Source organism: Papilio xuthus, unplaced genomic scaffold, assembly GCF_000836235.2.
Source record: "Papilio xuthus unplaced genomic scaffold, Pxut_1.1 DF827679.1, whole genome shotgun sequence".
Classification (NCBI taxonomy): domain Eukaryota; kingdom Metazoa; phylum Arthropoda; class Insecta; order Lepidoptera; family Papilionidae; genus Papilio; species Papilio xuthus.
Window position 1 is genome coordinate 1,862,661 of NW_013530970.1, and position 22,842 is coordinate 1,885,502.

At 34.4% G+C, this 22,842-nt stretch overlaps 1 protein-coding gene across 1 annotated transcript; it reads left to right on the forward strand.

The window, feature by feature from the left end:
- The first annotated feature begins 2,544 nt into the window (after nucleotides 1-2,544).
- On the forward strand, nucleotides 2,545-22,640 carry LOC106118035 (T-box transcription factor TBX1). The gene is made up of 9 exons (XM_013312593.1): nucleotides 2,545-2,731; nucleotides 16,198-16,316; nucleotides 16,766-16,888; nucleotides 17,115-17,356; nucleotides 17,736-17,892; nucleotides 18,183-18,344; nucleotides 18,631-18,698; nucleotides 20,878-21,018; nucleotides 21,403-22,640. The coding sequence occupies exons 1-9, from the start codon at nucleotides 2,680-2,682 to the stop codon at nucleotides 21,458-21,460; spliced, it is 1,122 nt and encodes a 373-aa protein (XP_013168047.1). The 5' UTR covers nucleotides 2,545-2,679; the 3' UTR covers nucleotides 21,461-22,640.
- Nucleotides 22,641-22,842: the final 202 nt, after the last annotated feature.

Here is a 22,842-nt window from a genome sequence, read left to right on the forward strand (position 1 = left end):
CTAGTTATCATTGTATAAAATGTATTATAATATTATTACGAATGTTTTTATGTCATACGAATTAATCAAGTCGCAAACTGCGTAAAAACATTTCTGGTTTTAAGTAATTGGTGTTTGACAGTGAAATACTCGAATACAATGAATGTGGGAAGAGGAGAGGACGTACAGAAAGAAACTTCTCTGTCAAATTCACTTTCCGATGCTATCCTATCCTTATAAGATAAGGATGGGAATGGAAATAAGAATAAAATAAGGCTAAAGAATAAAATTATATGATGACCACGACTCCATTCGCGTGGAATTAGAAAGAAACTTTAAATTGTTTTTTGTGCACTTTTCCAGGCTAACTCAGAAGTTAACACTAACAATAAAAAAATCGATTTATTTCGTATCTTTTTTTAGAGAGTGATTGGATTCGATCGGATTGGATTAGTGATTACCTATTCCTGCATTCTATAGTAAATATAGTCTGTCGATATTTTTTTAATTAATTTAGATCTGCCTATTCGTATCGTTCCAGTAACACCAGATGTATTCAAAACGATATAAAAAAAAAGGTTTTAATATCCCGGCAAGACGGAGACGTAGCGTGGTCGTATGTTGCCAGTCTGCAGCCACAGAAGGAGTCCTTCTTCTCCTGGGTTGTAAAGTGCTAAGAATTCCGTTTCAAGTGCTTACCTGAGATCCTGGAATACTCTTCTATCACAGCGGAAATAATTTATCGTGTCACAATTTTCGTTCCCACACTCCTCCGAAACGGCTTGACCGATTCTCATGAAATTTTGTGAGCATATTGAGTAGGTCTGAGAATCGGCCAACATCTATTTTTAATTGTTTGCGAACGGAGTCGCGGGCGACAGCTAGTTATTTATAAAATTGAAGTGTCTTTGTCATTTAAAAAATCGTATTACGCAATTATGTTTCATTAGGGAAAATCCAGCTTTTAAATATTGTCTGTCTAGCCGTAAGGCTGCGTTTGTTGAAGGTATTCTTCGGAACGACTGGACCGATTTAGACGGGAAGGTAGCTGATGCAGGCGGGTGTTTTAAGCTACTTTTATTTAATTCTGTGCTAAAGAAGTTACAAGCAACCGCTAGATTATAGTATTTTTCTAACTATTCTAGATATACCTAAGACATTGCTATATACAGTGTTGTTTGAAACGCGTACAAAGTCAAAAAAATATTACTCTGCGTTAAACAGCTAAAAAAAATAAAAAGCTCGGTTAATATACAACATAGTTTAATTGATTTTCTAAACTTAGTCAATTACCTAGAGTAAATTAGAAACTAGCACATGTGAAATCCATGCCAATACATTCAATCATGCGCCTGCGCAAGTAAATAACTTCTTATTTATTTACATTAGAAATGTTGTGCGTCGGCGGGTGCGCATGATGTTGCCCTTTGAAGTTTAAGTGACGGGACCTGTCAGGCTCGCGCAAATCCCGGTCTCAAAAAAAAAACGACCAATAATGTCTACACTTGCTTGCTTATGTGCTCGTTTTCTGTATACATGTAAATTTTTCTATCAGTTCAATTTTATGTAGTGTCAGAATGATATGGATGTATAGTTCGACAAGCTTATCTGAGCCGGTAAGAGAGGCGCTGCTTATTGTGTTACAAAATATATAAAACCTACATAGACATAGAAAATAACATAAAAGAAAAGAAAAAATGTCAAGACATTTACTGTACGACAAGTACTTTGTCGAGCGTGTAAACTATACGATGAAATAATAGAAGTTCTGGTAGACGATTAATTAAAGTTAATACAAAAATGTAAGACAAAGATGTTTGGTAAGGTCTGAAAGGGATCGAAAGCTGCTTACCCGCCATTAGTACATGTGCTGTAAGATAATTTTGTCATTATGTCTATACATGTGTTATTGTCATCCGCGCAAAAAGTACTAGAATTCATTTAGTATGGCAGTTCTGCCTAGTCTTTTTCTCTATAGTCAAAGATGTTGCCAGTTAGCTTGTTTATAAGACGTGCAGACAGACAGGCCGACTCGTTCACTATATATAAACAGTATGCAGGTTAACGATGTACCAGGTATATATGGCAAAAATAACTTTATGGTCGTAAAGATGTCAGTTTTGGTTTGGCCCAGTTGTATGGCGGAAGCGGTATGATCGACCCTTAGTATAAATTTAATATGACGTGACAGATATAAATCTGCACTAAGGGAGAACTGAGGTTAACGAATGCATTGTTTTGGTTAAAGTGTATATCTCGTATTACAATATTTCTATAATACAAACTGTCTACACGTTACGTTTAAAAATATCAATACAAATTCATTGAAAGCAGTTTGAAAAAAAAAAACAGATCTTCAATAAAAAAAATTAAAAATTAATACTGATTGTTTACCAATAATACTTTTATAATTTCAATATATAAAAGGTGTAACAGACAGAAGTTAGAGTCTTTGAAAGTTACAAGAATTGTACATACCTCACGTAAATAAAGCCGAAGTTTGGGCGGTGGGCGGTGTTGGGCGTCGTTGGGCGGCATTGGGCGTTGCTGGGCGGTCGCTTGGTGCCGACGCGCGCCGACGACAGAAGCGTTCCTCTCGCGCCGCGGTCTGCGCGCGCGCACCGCCTGATTAACGCGCGGGAAAACTTGATTTATCACGTCGCGTTGAAAAAATAAATCGACGGGCGACCGGGACACGTGATGGAGGGTCAGGAGTGGCGGGACGAGTGGCATCAGCCACGTCTCATGGATGGTCAGTGCCTGCGGTCAATCTATTTTTATTGTTTTTTTAAATCGATAGCAGGGATAGGTCCTATAAGATTGGGTCTATGGAGGTTGGGATATGCCAGCCAGTGCTTGTTGCTTTCACCAAGAAGGTTCTATTGAGCTTTTAGATTTCTTATGTTCCATTTTTATTACTTAATACCTATTGTTTTTAATTTATTATGGATGATATACGGCGGACAAATACCACTATTTATGCCAACCACAATTATAATTAGTCTAAAAAGTAATAGTGATGCCTGAACTATATTTTAATTTAAACCATAATGAAATTATAAAAAAAAATCTAAGCGTAAAATTCTGAAAAGTGTGTCCAAGCCATTTACAAGAATTTTATATGTACAAAGAAAGAAATTGCAAACTTTTGTTGTCCAGTGAATTTAACTTTTTAATATCCATATATTTTAAACATTATAATTTTTAAATAGTATCTACCAAATAGTGAATTTATCTTTATCTCCAGATAGTATTATTTAAGATAACTTAAAGCGCTATAGAAAATCCAACTATTTCAATACAATGAAAGAAAAAAAATAACTATTTATTTCCGTTATTTACATGTAATTTTTTTATATAGATTAAAAAAGTAATAAATACTAAAAAAGTAATAAAGTAATAATTAAAATATTTAAAAGAAAATTTATATAGTTATTAATTCATTTTTGGTTTGTAAGATTACCGTCGACTTCCACTGCAGCATAACATGACTTTTGTAAAGTAGGTATACACTGATCAGAACGAATAATTTGTAATACCACCGTGACTTCTATACTGTCGAAACAAGCAAAAAAAAAACTGATATTAACAACATGTTAGCTATAAGCAAATTGCCTGCTACTTTATCCGCGAGGAATTAAAAAGAAAAATGTAAAAGTATCTCATATTTTATTTACAGTATATGTTCTTTATCTGTGCCAAATTTAAATAAGACATGTCAAACCGTTGCTGAGTTATCGACTAAATATGTCACTTAAACGTATTCTACGGGAACCGCAGTCATATCCAGGATCATAGCTAGCTTATGTGTTCTTCCAGAATGTTCTACATCTATTTCATAATTCGTACAGATCCACGCAAGCGTTCTGGAAATACCTTCAAACAAATGTTCATCCATCTGCTCATCCACTAAACATTTGTATTTTTAATATTAATAAAATAAGTTTAGCAATGGAAACTCACGCTTACTATTTTACTAATATTACAGATGGGAATGTTTAGATGGATGTATGGATAAATGCATGTATGGATGTTTGTTTGAAGATATCTCCAGAACAGCTCAACGCATCAGGATGAAATTGAGCATAGATATAGAACATAGTCTGTACGGATACATAGGCTACTTATAAAGTTTTTTTTTAATTCTGCGCGGACATTGTCGCGGGCGATAGTTAGTAGCTCATAATAGCACGTAGCATCAATGCAAAAGGCTTAAATAACATTCACATACCGAAGTATAGTCTTGGCGCAAGCATCTAAGATTCCTCGCGTTCAGAGTTTCAGAGTGTTGTGTGTTCTGAACGTTCATTCATCTATCTGTCATCGGTAGAGCATACGCTTCCCGCGCTCTGACGATTGACAGCCGACGTTCAAGATGGCCGCTCGCATCGTGATTTTAGTCACTGTCACAGCAATATGCATACGCATATGCTTAGACAGATTGCGATTAGCAAACGAATTAACCTTCTCAGTTTATCATGCATTGACTAGTCTAGCGTTGAGCAGATGTGTATGGATGTACCGTGGGTTTACACTGACGAGATCCATACAAATTGTATTAATTTCCTTGTTCATTAGAAGATGCTACCGGCAAGTTAGATATTGTCTATGATAATCTTATTAAAAACTATCCAGACGCGTTATAAAGGTTAATTACCAATTTATAAGTCAAACGTATTTAAATGTGGGACCACCTAAGAACAACCACGTTAATTTGAATATTACAAAACATACGTAAAATCTTACTAATATTATAAACGCGAATGTTTGGATGAATGGATATATGGATGTTTGTTTGAAGATATATAAAGAACAGCTGCATGTAACTCGCTAAAATTTGGCATAGATGTAGAACATAGTCTGGAAGTACACATAGGCTTATTACGCTCGAACGTGGTCGCTGGCGACAGCTAATACGCGCATAAAAATGTTGAAAATCATGTTACCCCAAGTCTTATTTGTGGTTAGAATAAAGTATAACATTATCTCAATTAAATTAAAAACTATTTAATTAAAAAAAATATCTAGAAATTAAAGGAACAGTTAGGCAAATAAATCTTTGCTAAAACAATATTGTCTTTAAGTTTCGTATTCGTAAGTAACATGTCAATTTAGATTGATGAGGCGACGTGGTGGGCGAGGTTTTTTGTGGTAATTATACGTAGGATACCGTCGCCTTGCTCTGCCCTGACAGACTGAATGCCGTTCTAATAATTTACTAATTATATATTCTGTTAATGTGTTGGTAAAAAATATGTTTTTGGATTCGTAAAATAGTTTAAATCCTTAAAAATACATTGGTAACTAATTTATTACGCAAACAGATCAATATGCAAACAATGCTTCCCGCAATTAATTTCCACGCGGAATAAAAAAAAATTGTAATAAATACAGCCTAGTAGCTATGGCCCGCGGCTTCATCCGCTCGTAATTAAAAAAATAATTAGTAGCCTATATGTTCTTGTGTGTGTTAAAATCGGTTTAGTGGTATCGGAGCTTATTCAATGCTAAAAAAACTAAAAAAAAAAGTATAAAGTAACGTATTCTAACAAAACTAATACTGTTAAACAACGTTTAACGAGAGATTAATTTGAAATTAAATTGACCTTTCCTAAATTTGCTTTTTTTCTTATCTTGAAAGTTTGCCGTTATTTTTCACTTGACGTTTGCAATTCTTTATCAGTTGAACACATGGTTAACATGAAGTCGAGTGTTCGCTTAACGTATTCCTGTAGTAAAAAAAGTAAGATTTATGTCACTCTTGTACTGAAATATGGAGATTTTGCCATTTTTAAAATGCTTTTCTAGTTGTTAATCTACAGAGATGATGAAAAGAAGTCCGACCTAAGTTATTACTTTTGTGTTAAAAACTTAGTAACGATTAGATTTTGAATTTAGAATTTAAAAAAAAGCTTAATTCTATAAATAATACTGGCCAAAAATAGTATCAATATACCAAATTAAAATAAAAAAAAGAAGATACTGGCTGAAAAATAACCATTATAAAAAGAAGTATTCTATAGCAGCTGTAAAATCGTAGCTACGGTAAAAAAATAACAGATCGCAGACTCCCTTCCTTGCAGATGGGATATTATCTTATCAGGACATTTGTAAATGTCGTTCATAGTTATGACGCTCGTAAAAGCGATATTTTAGCCCTTTCTTAGTAACACTTATAAGGAGAAATACTTAAAAACTACATATATTCATTATAGTTGGAGCCCGCTTCATCCGCGTTGAGATGTTTTTGTTAAACATTATCGTAAAAAGGATTTAATTAGTTATTTTTATGCCAATTTAAAGTAATAAAGTTTGAAAGGATTGGATTAGACCTTTAAGATGTAAATTTAGAAAAACTTTATATTACATTTAATATCGGAAAACTGGACGCAAAATTTCAAGCACCTAGACTTAGTAGTAAGTAACCTGAACCCCTTTAAGTCCACGGCGAGATCTGCCGGCAAATATAGTTGAAGGTATTCGAGTTGAAAAAAAAATGTTGAACGATATTTGTAAAATTTTCAAAAAAGTATACGAGAAAAAAGTTTGAATATCTGACAGAAAGAACTTTGGAATCCTTTATACGATATTTTTTTTGTAGTTGAATATAAACATTGGACGGTTCTCATGAGGATTGGCGGATGATGTTTTATCATAAACACGTGTTGTTTGATTGCCTCAAGCAGGCAACAGACTTGCGAAACAATCCTTTAACGCCTTCAAGTTTATATGGATTTAGCAAAATATATTTTTTCGATAACTTTGACATTGGAAAAAATGGCTAAATGAATAATAACAACAGTAAAGTTTTATTATTCCTCGTATTAATTTATTTATCATATTTTTAATATAGTACATTTCATATTCAAAATAAAAAAATACACAAAATATATTATATTAAAAATATTATTTATTAATATTTCTTACTTATTATAAATGCGAATGTTTAGATGGATGGATGTTTAAGGTATCTTCAGAAAGACTGAACGGATCTTGATGAAATTTGGCGTACAATTAGTACATTGTCTGGAAGAAAACATATACCACTATTTATGCTTTTTTTTAATTGCGTCCGGACGCAGTCGCAGACGACAACTAATAGTGCATAAATGGGAAAGAATTCTATTGATTTGTATTGCGAGAGTTGAATTTTTATTTATTTTAATAAATGGCGTGATTCACTAAGACCTTATCTTAAATGCTTTGAATGTTATCAAATAAGTCTTAGGTAAATAAAACTGGCTGTTAAGATTTTTTTTAAGATGCATGATTTTTTTTAATTCTTTTGATTTTTTTTTACTGAAATAGCTGTTATTGTTACGTATAATATATGAAACATAAAGGCATGCGTGCGTGTGCGCATCAAAGCGGCAAGCGGCTACTTATTGCGTACGTTTAAAATTAAATATTGTAACAATAAACAAGAGACCGCAGAGCGAGGGTTTATTTTGTTACCAGTACTGAGTTGTGCCTACAGTTAAATACAATGAAAACGTTTGATTTTATTGCGCAGTGCAAACGCCCCTTTTGTAGGTAAAAAATGTGAAAACTCACATGACAGTTCGTGTTTCGGTAGTGGAATCCTATGCTTATAATAACAAAACATTTATACAAAACGGTCAAAAAGTGAACCTATATCTTTCATACGTCGGCAACTCATCTAATTATTCTGGTGTTACGGGTTTAGTGGATGTCTATGGGCGTTGAAGATTTCCTCGTGGCACTTATAAAAAAAACAATTTGAAGTAGGAAAATGGTCATGTTTTTAATCATAAATGCGGAGAAAAGTAGAATAGATTTTAGATGTACAACGTTATACTTAGCAACTATATTTTTTCATCTTTGTGCGACTTTCTTAGCAATGGAAACTTACGGTTATCTTAAATTTGATCTCTAAACAATCGTCACTTCAATTTATACAATTTCCTTAATTCCATAATATTAGAAGCAGAAATAGATTAGGTTTGTTTTAAAATATATAATTTACGGAATGCTTCCGATGAAATTGTGATAAAAAAATAAACAATGATACAAATTAATGTGGAACGATGTTTTCTTTTCCTATGCTTGTAATGGAATAACAAAGAATAGTATCGATTACAAAAATAGATGAATCGATTGTTTACGATTGGTAAAAATAAATATTCCCGCTTGCCACAGTATAGCTTCAAATATAACTTTGTATAAAAGATAAGTGATTTATGTGAATACAAATTTGCTTAAAGAGGCGTTTCAATATTTAAAAGATAAAAAAATCGTCTGAAGTGCTTTTAACGGGAAAGACGTAAATTACAATAAGGCAATAAGATTTAAAGATGTTCACAGAATATTAAAGATTTAACAATTTCACTGTTGCAAATGAAAATTGTAATATTATTCTATCTTTTATATTCAAGATACGAGTTTCAAGTCTAACCTAAAAATTTAGGTTTAAGCGGTGGTATAATCAGGAAAGAAACTTTTATACCTCGCCATTTTAATATGTGTAAAAATACAACGCATATTTTCGTTATGAAGACCTACTTAATAACAAAAAAATTACTGGCATAATGTGCACCCGAAAATAAAAAATAAAAATGTCATCTCAGATACTACTCAGTTACATACTCTTTGACACAGATTAAAACTGCACTTATAATTTTTTCTCATTAAGTTTCTCGTTAATATAAATAGAACAATTTCGAATACCAACTAATCTAAACAAATTCACCGTAAATTATCAGAGACGCTATAGGAAGTGACAGTTAGGTCTAAATCGGCCACACCAACACCATCCGTACCGCGTATTATGAATTTATGCCGCCATTGTTTGTTTTCATTCGCGCGCGTTCCTAATACCCCGCCTTTTTGTTTCAATATACAATTTTTTTTTTCTAGCACTCGAAATAGATGTTTGTTTTGTAAAGCGTGAGAATTTGAAAGGGAATGTCAACGGGGGCTTAGCGATTGAGATTTCGTAGGTGGTCGATATAATTGTGCCAAGTGGATGTTTTGAGTTATTTATGATTGGCTCCATTTGTTTACATTTCAATCAAACAACATTGTATTAACATTCTTTAACGTTTCCAAACGTGAGGAATATTTACGAATTGTTAGTTTGTGGATTCGTAGAAAGTTTCATACACTTAAATGCTATTTAACTTTTTAAGAAGTTACACGTCCTATGATAATCATGAATATGATAAAGTGTTCCATTTGACAATTTAAAATTAATCTTAAATAAGTGAAAATTCTAAATTAAAAATAGCTTGAGTCCTTGCCTCAGCCCTTTAAGTAGTTTAGGGTTGTAACGGTCAATTAAAAGAAAAGCGTTCGTTATATTCTGAAAGCAATAAATGCCATAAGGAGATACAAATCACCGATCGTGGTTGTAATCCGAAGTATGCGCGGTGCATACCGCATGGCTCATGCGTCGACGTCAGCCCGGATGAATTGCCCCAATTAGTTCCGATGTCGCGGCGCCTGCACCCGATTTGTTCGAATTTTAAAATTTAAAATTAGGGTTGCCAATTACATACAGCCACTGACAACATATTTTTATTGGATGTTTGAGAAAGTGCGTTTTTCAAATTTTAATTAAATTGCTATGTCATAGAATAAATAAGGTATGTCAGTTATCTTCGTAATAGTGCGAACATTGTATGTATTTAATTACGTTATGTCCAAAAAAACAGTTTTATTGTTTAAAATTGTATTATTAAGCCTAATGATGTTGCAGTTGCCATAAGAATTTCAATGTGTGGTAGCATTTAGTAAAATATTATTGAAGGGGCAACACTCGTTTGTTCAGGCATTTGATTTATTTGACGCGCGGGTCATCACTTCCCGCCTCTCCACATTACTTATCATACAGCAAAATATGGAGTACTAGCATTTCATAATTTAAATTGTTTTAAATTAGAAGCGTCAACAATATTGTAAAAATATTCATAGAAAATGTCTTAGAAAAAATTGCATCGTCCACATTGATGAAATTAATTAAAAAGGCGTTATCAAAGTATCCATAATTTACGATAATGTTTGTATGCTCAGTTCCATAAATAAAATAAAAAAAAATTGGTAGAATTGGGCAAAGTATAAACGCGGAATCTCTGTTTAATCCGCAATGTTACGAGTGATCGTTTGTTTATCTTTTTTTTTAATTATTTAAGCAAATAATAATTATTTCCTAAATTATTGTACAATAAGTGAATATTAAAAGAATCTTTCTCCATGTTAATGTACCCCGCGTAATGGGATACGTTCTCCAGAAGTTACAATATTGTGCCGGAAGATTTATTTGTTTGACATTTAGTGGAATTCCCGCCAATAAATAAAAGTATAATGAATGCAACTCATGTTACTTGGTAAATTATACCCCAGACTTACAATAGGGTTAAGACAATAACAAAAGAGATAAATACATATATTTACTATCTAGAAAAATCAATCAAAATATTTTCATTTATGAAACTACACAATTTTAACAACAGAACTACTCTAGATTAATACTAACCTCAAAAATGCCTAAAGCTGCATAACTTGTACACTTTTTATTGTGATCTTGCTATTAATTTAGGCGTTTAGGAATATTTCTATTAGGTACCAAGCATAAAAATTTTAGGTACTAAAGTACCTAGATACCTTGATTCGAATAGTCCGAGAGCCATAGTTATAATTTTATCTGTATTCGAAGATATTTATAAGTATTAGACACGGGCCGCGTTCTGCACGCTCTGCCGCCAACACTAATGGTGATTTGTGTACCAAGCCTCGTTACTATCCAACCGAGCCTGCTACACATTATTAGAATTTAATTTAACACTTTTAAACTATTTAAAAATAACGATATTGGTACTTAAAACATTAACATAATGCCAAAACACAAACTCAATTTTGGCGGGTACGATTGACTTAGATGACATTTGACAACAGATAAAAAAACCAAAGAGTATAAAACCTCCTTAATGTATTGACGCAAATGTTTGCGAAAAGCTCGTATGTTTGCGAAAACATATCCAATGTTGGAACATTTTGTGTGTCCATGTAACTAAAATAGCCAGTATCTGGCAGCATCAGTCAATCAACAGTCAAAACAACGCGTTGGAGCGACAGAAACGAACAACGACATCTAGCGTACAAACATGGCTTTCTTAGAATGCATCTGTGTAGACTCGTGGAAAATTATAAATTAAATCGCAGCCGGAAATCAATGCAATAGATTAAATAATATCAGATCGCACATGTTGTTAAATAATACTGTAAACTATGATACTGAGTTTGTAAGTCTGTCAACACACTGTTTTGTGGGAATGTGTTCCATAAAACAACAATAAAGATTACTAATTCCAAGTATTAACTTACGCTTTATAACATTTTTGCGATACAACGTAGTAATTGAGAAAGTCTTGAAAATGATGAAATGATTTTGAAAGTAGAGTTTACACTTAGTAAAGAACTAGAAGAATCTCTAGTAGACGTAGAAGTCTAATTAACTTCTGTTTCTGCCTTCGCCAGATTTCAAACTTTACGAATGTGGAAATAAAAAAAACTGAGAAGTAGGTTATGTTCTATTCCGGACTATAATCTACCTTTGTTTCAATCTAAGTTTTAAGCTGTTCTGTAGTTATTTAGTCAGAAACAGCTGATTATTAATAAATAATTATTAAGATTAGTAAGAAGTAAAATTGCGTAACTATTCGTTGCCAACTTCACACATATAAAAATGGCTGACATCTAAACGTGTTGAAATTCTAATGTCGTGTTGTTTAACTATTTGAAACGTGATTACTGTGGTATGGACGTGTCTGTTTGTTAATGAGCTATGCTTACAATGTTGACATCGAATTGTGATCAAAGCCGGAGCACTTTACATCCATCCAATGTTTTATTATCTGTGTTAATTACTAGTCGTTTGTATAAACGAAAGAAAAGCAATCGTTTTTTATATGCATACTATCGGTCGCCCGCGACTCCGTCCCCGCAGTATTAAAAACATTATTAGCTTGTGTTCTTTCACACTATGTTCTATATGCATGTCAAACTTTCAGTCGTTCTGTAGATACCTTCAAACAAACATTCATCCATATAATATTAGTAAGATGGCAAAGAATTACATCAGCCTAATTATAATTGTTATTGTAAAATATATATTTTATTATTACTATGAGTTTCCACAACTCAAAATCATATTAAAAACAAAGGTAACTATACTTTTGTTGGTAGTAATTAGTTAATCCGTTTCGGAGTTAACAAACATCCATCCAAACATTTGCATTTATAAAATAAGGATTAGTGTATTTGGTGAATCGAAACTGCGATCGTTTTGTTTTATTCTTTGACACACGTCGATCGTGTTGTTAATGAGGAATGTTCGTAATGTTGGCACACGCCTTGATCAAAGAGTATCTTGTAGTTGTAGCTAATTCGTTACTTAACGTAGATTAAAAAATTAACCACTATTATTTTACAGCAGGAGTTTACAGACACTGAATGACATAGATTTTCGCAAAAATAATCGTAAATAAGCATCTTTTAGTTTAAAAGTAACCCAGTCCATCTTACTAGTAAATAATAAATGCGAATGTTTAGATGGATGGATGGATGGATGTTTGTTTGAAGATATCTCCGGAACGGTTGAATGAATGTCGATTAAATTTGGCGTACATATAGAATATAGTCTAAAGGACAGATAGGCTGCCAAATATTTTTTTAATTCCACGCAGATGGAGTCGCTCGTCAGCTACTTTTAATATAATTTATGGAACTGGAAGATTACATATTGTGCCGATAAATAGCTAGCAAAAAGGCAGAGACATGAAGTATGGTCGGTTTAGTATTTCTGGCGCCCTGGGCGAGACTTTAATGTCAGGGGAAAATCTTTTAGAGATAGGGGCACCGTAGGCGACCATTTATATCTAACACTGTCGCTTACGGTGCCCCCTTAAGCTAGGCGCCCTGTGCGGTCGCCCCACTTTGCCCTACCTTAACGCCGCTACTGGATTTAAGTTAACTTTAGATCGTCTTTCATGATGTTATATGACATGATGTTATATTTGATATGAACTGCAATATTCTTTTTCTTTCTCTTTGACAAAACATAGACAACAATATGTCTTAGGTAATGGCAGTCAAGCTTATGAGTTGTTTTTATAAAGCGTCATTATGAGACGTGTTGATACAGCGAGCAATACGCGGGGTGGCGCTGTGTATACATGTGTTACTTCACAATAGGGTTGTCACAAATTATTTAAATTTAATGTTGGTGGGGCTTTCAAGACTATCTTGAGGGCCTTGAAGTACAAGATAGGGGTCTCCAAGTAGAGCGTAACATATTTCTTTTAGTCTATGGATTTTATGACAAAAGCTACAACGATCTTAGCAAGTTTGTAAATTTAGTACCTATTTTTAAACAAAGGCATTTCTGCGTATTTTGTTATCATAATCTTAATTCTAACTGTCTTACTAACATTATAAATACGAATGTTTAGATGTAGAACAAAGCCTGAAAGAAAACATAGGCATACATAAAGTTTGTTTTTTAATTTGGCGGACGGAGTCACGGGCGACAGCTATTATTTTTAATTATCTTTTTTTCAAATTTTTCATTTTTTATTTTACAATTTTCTTAAAATTGCCATCCCTAGCCTGCAACCGGATCGGCGTCCGCGCAGGGCGGTAGATTTATAGCGTTCAATCAATGCGGATTTATTGCTAAGGAAGCGACCGCTCGTCTCCTTTTGTTACGGTTTAAATTTAGACAGGCATTATAATTGCCCTCCCACCACCTGAGACTATGTCATTATTACTGTGACATGGTCGCTTACTATTGTTTTATTCTAATCTAATTAGCTTATAACTTGCGTACACGCATATTATTAAGCATACGAATATTCAAAGAATTACATTAACCTTCAAGTTTTTATTCGATTGCAATAAACGTAAAATTAGAGAAAAAGGTTATCAAAAATTCTTCCGCATTGGGCCAGCGTGGTTAACTATGGCCTAGTCATGACTTAGAGTAGGCTCCGAGATTCTCAGTGGGGACGTATAATGAGCTGATGAGGATTGATCTTACTAATGTAATAAATGCGAATGTTAAGATGGATGGATGTTTGTATGAAGGTATCTCTAGAACGATTTAACGGATCTCGATGAAATTTGCCATACATATAGAACATATTCCATAAGAACACATAGACTAATAATTAAGTTATTTAATATCATAGATTTAAGTTTCATTCTTAACAAGGACTGAGAATATTAAGTTTTTTTTTAATTCCGCGTGGACGGAGTCGCGTTCGATAGCTAGTATTATGATACATTCATCAAATACAAGACATAGGTGGGATGGTGATAAATTTAATGCAGAAGACATTAATGACCAGACAGCACCGCCTCAAGGTATCGACATGGTTCCGCTCCAGATGCAACTGTGTCACTTGCCAAATTACTATTACAATTAGAACAATTCATTAGAGATAGTATTTAATATACTACGCTATTTAAATTGAGTGGAACGGCATGTAGGCGACATTCAAGACAACAAAACTCAACACAAGGGGAAAACGTAGATAGTCGCATTGACCCATTACTTATACAAAATTATATTGAATCAGTTTCTTTGGGCGAGTGAGAGGTTATCTAGGTTAGTTTGATATTGATTGGGCCACGGACGAGAGCGAAAGCGTGCCCGTGGTCCCGTCCCGATGCGTTGGAGGAACAGAGGGGTTTAGTGGGTATGCTTCCGCTATGGAGGAGAATCCCACATAACTACCGCGTCCCCCCCGGGGCGCGGAGTATGCATAAAGAATTCCCCTCTGAAAAAAAAGGTTAGTTTGATATTATTAGCTAGATCAGGCTTTCATTGCTATTAAATGTTTTTATGAAGAAATATAATTTTTTTTCTGATATTTCCCGAACCGTCGTCTACATGCCGTCTTGGTTATTCAGACAAGATTTGTTATGATAAAATTTACGAAGACACAACGACACTTATTGCGGGTTTCTGAGATCAAAATTCCCGTTTAAAACATATTGCTATCTCTGTTTTGTCAAATATAATAACAGGGATTTTAATTTATTATACATCCTTATTAATATAATTACATATAGTCTTAAATCTATCATATAAAATATTAAAAAAAAACGAATAATTCACTAGTAACAGGGATGACGCTAAGTTTTAGACAGAAATTTTTGTCTCGGAAACCAACATAGAGACACTTTGGTTTCGGTTTTAATAAAATAATGACTCATGTTAGGTTTATCTTCTTTTTAAAGTGCCTCTTCAGTTATACACACTAACATCATACATACACTAACGTCAAGCAAAACTTACTTTATCTTTGGCAAGGCGGAATAATTGGGCGGCACTCGCAATATAGACAATGTTTACGATAATCGATAAACGCTTCGACTCGGTCAATATGTTTCAATACTAAAAATAAATGTTGCCACTTAAAAATAAGACGAAGATCATTGTCGTTCTACGCGAGTATACATTTCATCGCCTGCCTTTATTTATAATCCACATCTTGACAGCGCGCGATGAAATTATTGAGGACATATCGTATGTGTTTTGAGTTTCCCGCCATTATAGCAATTAGTTGAGTGAGATGTCCGCTGCAGAGTGGACGCATTATCATTTTTATTATTCTGTTTATTTATTCTGTGTGTACGATCGAGTTTTATAAATATCGCTTTATGGTTTTTGGTTATTAAAAAATGGCTGGTGATACTGTGGAGTGCTAACTTTTTATAAGATGCGAACAAACTACTGTTAGGGTCTTAAACTTGTAAGTGATTTATACGTAAATTCGATGCTTCATTAGTTAAAAATATCTTGCTCAAAGTTAACAGTAACTATCATAGAAAGTCAATTTATAAAACATATTTTTTGATATCAACAATTTTTTTTGTGATTACCCACACACAAGTATTATAAATGGCCATGTTTTGACCAATATTTTATTTTCATTTTTGTTAACTAGCAGTCGAATACGACACTGTGCGCGCAGAATAAAAAAAAACGTAATAAACAGCCTATTTGTTTCTCCAGACTATGTTCTACATGTATGCCAAATTTCATATACATCCATCGATCCATCTAAAAAATTCGCATTTATAATATTAAAAAGATATCTTAACCTTTTTTCCTTCATTACGTAAAGATCCGATTAGAAATTATTTTGTCGCTAATAGGAATTATGTATCAATATATGTTTATATTGTTCTCAGGTGGTTTATCAAGTAATCATTGTCCAAGGGCGACATTCCTTCAGCAGTCCATCGCAGAGCGCGTCGGACGGGACCCTGAACAGATACCGACTCTACCTCTACATCACCCTATTGGAGATGTAAGTTTATTTTATCATCCTGTATACACATTTGTGGTCCGTCGTATTAATTTCCGGACATCCTGTACAACGATATTGAATAATTACGTCATTGAATGAATAGTTTAAGTCGTATAACATTTATGATATTTATATCGCGGTCAGTTTGTGCTAATTTTATTTATTTTGAAGAATAAAGAAAGGAGTCTTGGCTTAGAATCTGGGAATAGACGAGAATTAAATCATCCAAAGAATTATTACGTATGTTAACCGGATCAATTTGTGAACTCTATACCTAACTAATCTTCGATATTGAAGATTAGGTACTAAACGAAATAGTAATAATAACGAGACGTCACTTATTCCACGTCTTGGTGCATGTCATGCAATTCCACAGCCGGAACACTTTTATTCAAAATTTTTTTTTCAAATAGAACTATAAGAATAGCTGTTTTTTTAATTGTTGTTAGAATGCGGTATGCGGTCGTAGTACCTATTCGCCACTGCAGGCGCTCAGCGAGAGCACATGTCGGGACCACGCCGCGCAGCCCGCGCCCCAACACCCACCTATACCACAGCCTCCACGACTACAGGTAAAGTCTCTTATCCTTTATAGTATAGTTTATCCTGCTTTGTGGCCCATGTCTGTCTCGTTTGCTCTGCCGTGCAATGTGTATCGGCGGAACTTAGGCATGCAGGTGGATGCAGCCCTAGGCACTTTGACTTTCTTCATCAACGTTGGGCCTACCTGGCACAAACTTGAGACTTGTAACACATCGTGCACTATATAAAGATAAAATAACAAACACTATTATGCAGGTGACATCACAAAATGTAACCCTCCACCCGGCGGTCGCGCGTTGCTCGGCGAGCCTTGAGCTAGCAGCACTCTGGCGCAGCTTTCACGAGCTGGGCACAGAGATGATAGTGACAAAGGCAGGTCGCCGCATGTTTCCGGCGCTACAAGCACGTCTCGCGGGACTCCTGCCCACAGCCGACTATCTACTGCTGGTTGATTTCGTACCACTTGATGACAAGAGATACAGATATGCTTTCCATAGGTTTGTTTGTCTTTAAAGTTTACAAAGTACATAATAAGATGCTAAAGAAGACTTAGTGTAGATTTAGTAAGATCTGTTTAAATCACCAATATTTAAATATAAGTGTGGTCGTAAGTTAAGCTAAATTGAGTGGAGGATAAAAAGAATTTCCTTACAAGTACTTAACTTGATTTGAATAGATTTTTTATTAAATAGCTCGATTGAAGAAATATCACGACCTCTTAAAATGTAGGAGTGAGTTAGACATAATGTAAAGGTGCGTAAACTTTAAAGTGAAGCTGGCAATTTATGCTGTCTGTGTGGTGTAGTGTCATTCAGTTTATGTTTGTATCCAAAATGTTTTCTTTGAAATGTGAGCCTTAATTCCTTATATGTTTAGCTCGAGCTGGGTGGTTGCGGGCAAAGCGGATCCTGTGTCTCCGCCTCGTATCCACGTGCACCCTGACTCGCCCGCCGCTGGCGCACACTGGATGCGTCAGCTCGTCTCCTTCGATAAACTCAAGCTCACCAACAATCAGCTTGATGACAACGGACACGTGAGTTTTTTTATATCATAAGGTGACAAAAGAGCAAGCGGCCACTTGAATTCTGCGAAATGGTGAAGCGACCACTGCCTATAGACATCCTCGATTTCAGATGCGTTGCCTACCTTTAATCAATTTTAATACCGATTCTCTTTCTTTTGGAGATATTTAAGATTAAATGAAAGTCCGTCCTCTCTACCTACCCTACTTTAATATGGTCTTAATTGTCACTGTAATCTAATAATTTTTACATCTCTGTTGGCTCTACCACAGATCTACAATTTGTTATTGTCTTTGTACAGATAATCCTGAACTCTATGCACCGCTACCAGCCGCGCCTGCACGTGGTGTACTTGCCAGCAGAGGGCGCGCGGCCCGCCCCCACCCCCGCCACCGTGCCATACCGCACATTCGTCTTCCCGGAGACCGGATTCACTGCTGTTACCGCCTACCAGAACCACCGGGTCAGTTATACTTCCTAACTATCCGTTAATGTACAGTCAGCTGCATAAATATGTATACATTGTCAAAGCTTCAGAAAATTGTGTATGTATGCAAATATCCGTCCGTATTCTTCTGACCATGAATACATGCTATTGACGAATACGTGCATATGTATTTTTGAAACCGAAACCCTTTATAACTACCTAAAGTTTTGTAAATGTTTACATATTTATGCAGCTGACTGTACAATACTACATGTTAGAATGAATTGTTACAAAACTTTTTTTGTGTTAATGTATATTACAGATAACACAATTGAAAATAGCAAGCAATCCATTCGCTAAAGGATTCCGAGACTGTGACCCTGACGACTGGTGAGTTCAAAACTAACTAAAACCACATTGTATACAATAATTATAGCTTTCTCCTGTCACAACAGTAGCCATGAATCAAGCCGTGTGTGAATGATTAAATTTTATGCGTAAACTCATTTATGTGGCAATGTAAAGGGACTTTACAACAGCCGGTGACGATTTAGTTTTACGACTCGTCGTAGGTAAAGAGTTAGGTGACAGTTATGGCGGACACGCCGTGCATTTCCCGCCAAAATAAAAACATAAACTGTAACTAGAGACAAAAAATATACGTACGGTTCTTTAAAAACTTATTAAAAATCTATGAGAAGTATCAATATTTTTTCTCCGTAATTATTTTTCGAAGAAAACTTATATTAAGAGAGGTTTTGTTTTTTGTTTTGAATTATAACGTTATCAACAAAGATTTGTTTTATTCGAATAAATGACAATAAAAAGTTAACAATAAAGGGAATACGGTAAAAAAGTTAAACGTCAACACTAAGAAGGTTTTATTCCTATGCAAAGAGTTCAGTTTGCGTCAAGAAATAACTGGCATATAAAACGTAAAGAAAAAAATTGCAGTAGGTACGACTTGAAGCTAGAAATATCTTCAAAGCTTTAAGAAGTGTTTGTAACGAATCATTGAATTTGTTTACAATTACCTCTTAACTGCTATGTTCGTTTCAGCATTGGCTGTACGGTGGAACATAAATCGTTTTCCCCCGCCGTTATTTCCCACGCCCGTCGTACATTTTGTTTATTTTACTGTTTTATCTCGAAGCTGTTGTTTTTAAACGCCCAGTAATAAAGTTTAACTGAAACAGAGAATATAACGCTTTGTTATTTACTTCAAAATAGACTTTATTTTTTCTTAAACTTAAGTTCTGCGGCCATGGATATAATCTTACTAATATTATAAATGCGAAAGTTTAGATCTATAGATGGATGTTTGTTAGAAGGCATCTCAAGAACGGCTGCATGGTTCTCGCTGAAATTAGAACATAGTCTGGAAGAACACTACTAAAGTTTTCTTTAATTCCACGTGGACGGAATCGCGGGCAACAGCTAGTATATTACTCTCTCTCTCTATGCATTAGATATTTCTTATGATTGAAAAGCGTTTTAATAAAAATAACATGGAAACTTGTTTATTTTCCTTATTCAATAATTGTCAGCCACATGTGCATTTCATTTGATTTTTAATTTTAGAAAAGTATCGCAAAAAATATCGTAAATTAATCAATGAGTCGATTTAGATAACATATTAACGTTTTATAAACAAATCAAGTCATTAATTATATTGAAGAGAAAAAAGAACACCATGTGCGCAAAGTGTGAGCGAGACAAAAAATACGATGCTCCCTTTTTTATCCTTCAACTTTCAATGAAACTTCCTGGTATTATTAATGTGACCATACGCTTCAATTCAAATAGGAAAGTCTCGCGGATTTGATCAGTGTCACTTTAGGTAATTTTTTTTTATCATACAAATCTGAGAAATATTTTTTTCAATTTCTTTTTTTTCTTAGAAGTATAGTCCGTTTGATTATTTCCCTATAGCTAAAATAAAAGAATAATATATAATATTATAGAAGTCAGTTCTTAATGCTTACGTATTATCTTAATATCCTTTGAAGGTTGGTTTATAAAAATAAACTCAAATTGTAATCTTAAAAGAACCTGTATAAAAGACGTAATATCATAACGTCAATAACGTTTTACTAGCGTGTTTCTTGTTGCTTTTTTTGCTAGCTATGTTATGGTCACCCTACTTTTAATAGATTAATTATGGCCGGTTGTAACTTATGAGCTCCATTTGTCGCGTGTTGTCAAAATAGAGGATTATCAGAAGTAACTCGACTCCTCCTCGTAGGCGGGTCACCTACTTTATCATAACGATTTATTAAAAATAAGAGCTGTCATTACGATACTTAACTTTTAATAATATAAATACGAATGTTTGGATGTATGGATGGATGGAAGTTTGTTACGAAGTATCTCTAGACATGCTTCATGGATCTCGATTAAATTTGACTTAGATATAGAACGTTCTGGAATAACAGATAGGGTAATAATTAGGTTTTTTTTTAATTCCGTGTGAACGGAGTCGCGGGCGACGGCTACCATCAGAATAAGCGGTTGGCCAATATAAAACAATTTTAACTGTATGGCATATAACACTCTTGTTTACGTTCAGCCCACCGGAACAAAGCCAGCAGAGAGCAGTGGCACGGCGGCGCGAGGCGACAGCTCCGGAGCCCTGCCCTGCGCTGGCACAACCCTACGCCGCCGAGCCCAGCGCGTGCGGACCTCTTTATGCTCACGCGCATACAGTGCGGTAAGCATAGCCTTTTAACAACACTTCATCCTCATCAGCTCACTATCCGTCTCCACCGAGGGGCTCGGAGCCTACCCTAAGTTAAGGGTGATTAGGCCACAGTCAACCACGCTGGCCAATTGCGGGTTGGTTGATTTCAAACATATGTCGGATAAATGTACATATGTAAATTGGAAATCGAATAACACATTGGTACATCGCGGGATTCGAACCCGGGACCTGCATATTGCAAGTCAAGTGCCTTACCACTAGGCCACCGACGCTCCTTATGTAATACAAATTTCACACGAGGACAGAACTGTTAGACAGAGCAGTATACTGTGCTAGCTATTATTTTTGTACCTACTATATTTTTCTAAATACAGTATTGATGTGTTTTCTCAGATATCAACCACACGCGGGACCAAACACAACATACAGCGCATACTATGCACATAGATAGTGCGTATACAAAAGGAGTTTGTGATATATTAATGTAAAATATCAATCAGTAGATATTGTAAGGTTGTAGGAAAAGAGTGAGAGGATCCTTTTAGATGTAAAGAAATACAACACGGAGGGATTGAAAGGAATACGAATTTCCATACGATCAATACATTTTTGTCCTACTCACGAAGTACGACAAATTTATCTAGACTGGTGGGCAAAAGTGGAACTAAAGCTAACAGGCGCCATCTATCAATATTAAATATGTGCCTTAAGATTCTTGTTTTGTTTTGTGTCATTTAAATGCCTGATTTCTGTATTAAAACGGTGTCAGCGCCTCTTTTACCGGGCAGATAAATTTGTGGAATTAAACGCATAATCTGTTTACAAAAATGGACTTCTAATCTAAATTAATTTAAATTGGAAATCGTATAAAGCAATGACTTCATCTTGGATATTTTAGTATAAAAAGATAAAAAATACGTCGATTTTTTTGTTATAAAATCGAGGTAATTTTGTCTCCGTGTTCAAAATCACGATGTGTAAAAACACAACGAAGTAGATAATATTTCATCGAAATTTAAAACGATAAAATGAAGTTACCAACTTATCTTCTCTCTCGCTCTATCAATGACGTCACTTTGACACAAATGTTTATATTTTAATTGTTTATTATCTGTACTTAGAAATTAGGAAATAATTTTATTAATTTTACTTAATTTTTCTTAATTTTTCGTAACATAGATATGTCACGTTCAAGTAAATTTAAGTTACTTAAGTTCTTTCATTTAGATAAACGTTGCTAAATGTTTCGAAAATTGTATTTTAATTTAGTACCTATACTATTCATGTATTTTGTAATATGAGGTGACTTTGGTTGGGTCAAAAGATGGTTCAAAAGTTGGGTCAAATATTGGACCAAAAGTTGGGTCAAATGTTGGACCAAAAGTCGGGTCGAAATAGTTTATGCAACGTTTATTTCTTTTTGCTGTTACCAATATTCTTGTAATAACCTAAGAGTAACTTCATTCGATGCATTCAAATTCATTTTAAAAGCAAATGAAAATGAGTGCAAACCAGTCAGTGCCAAATGTAACCAAAGAGTATTTATAAATAAAAAGATTTGGTAAATATTACTGTATATTTATTTAAATCTAGAAAATAAAGATTATACAACGAATTGTCTTTTTCATTATACATTAACTTCTTAATTTATGAACTAGCTGCCTCCCGCGACTCTGTCCGCGCGGTAAATAACTTAGTAGTCTATGTGTTCTCCCAGACTATGTTCTACATCTATCTCAATTTTCATCAAAATCCGTTCAACCGTTCTGCAGCAACAAGCATCCATCCAAACATTCGCATTTATAATATTATTAAGATTTCATCATATGTAGA

Bases quoted from the DNA above. Each gene is read 5' to 3' on its own strand.
- LOC106118035 (XM_013312593.1), top strand. From the start codon at position 2,680: ATGGAGGGTCAGGAGTGGCGGGACGAGTGGCATCAGCCACGTCTCATG. The intron at 16,317-16,765 runs GTAAGTTTATTT...AATTGTTGTTAG, and splicing joins TACATCACCCTATTGGAGAT to AATGCGGTATGCGGTCGTAG. The intron at 18,699-20,877 runs GTGAGTTCAAAA...GTTTACGTTCAG, and splicing joins GACTGTGACCCTGACGACTG to CCCACCGGAACAAAGCCAGC.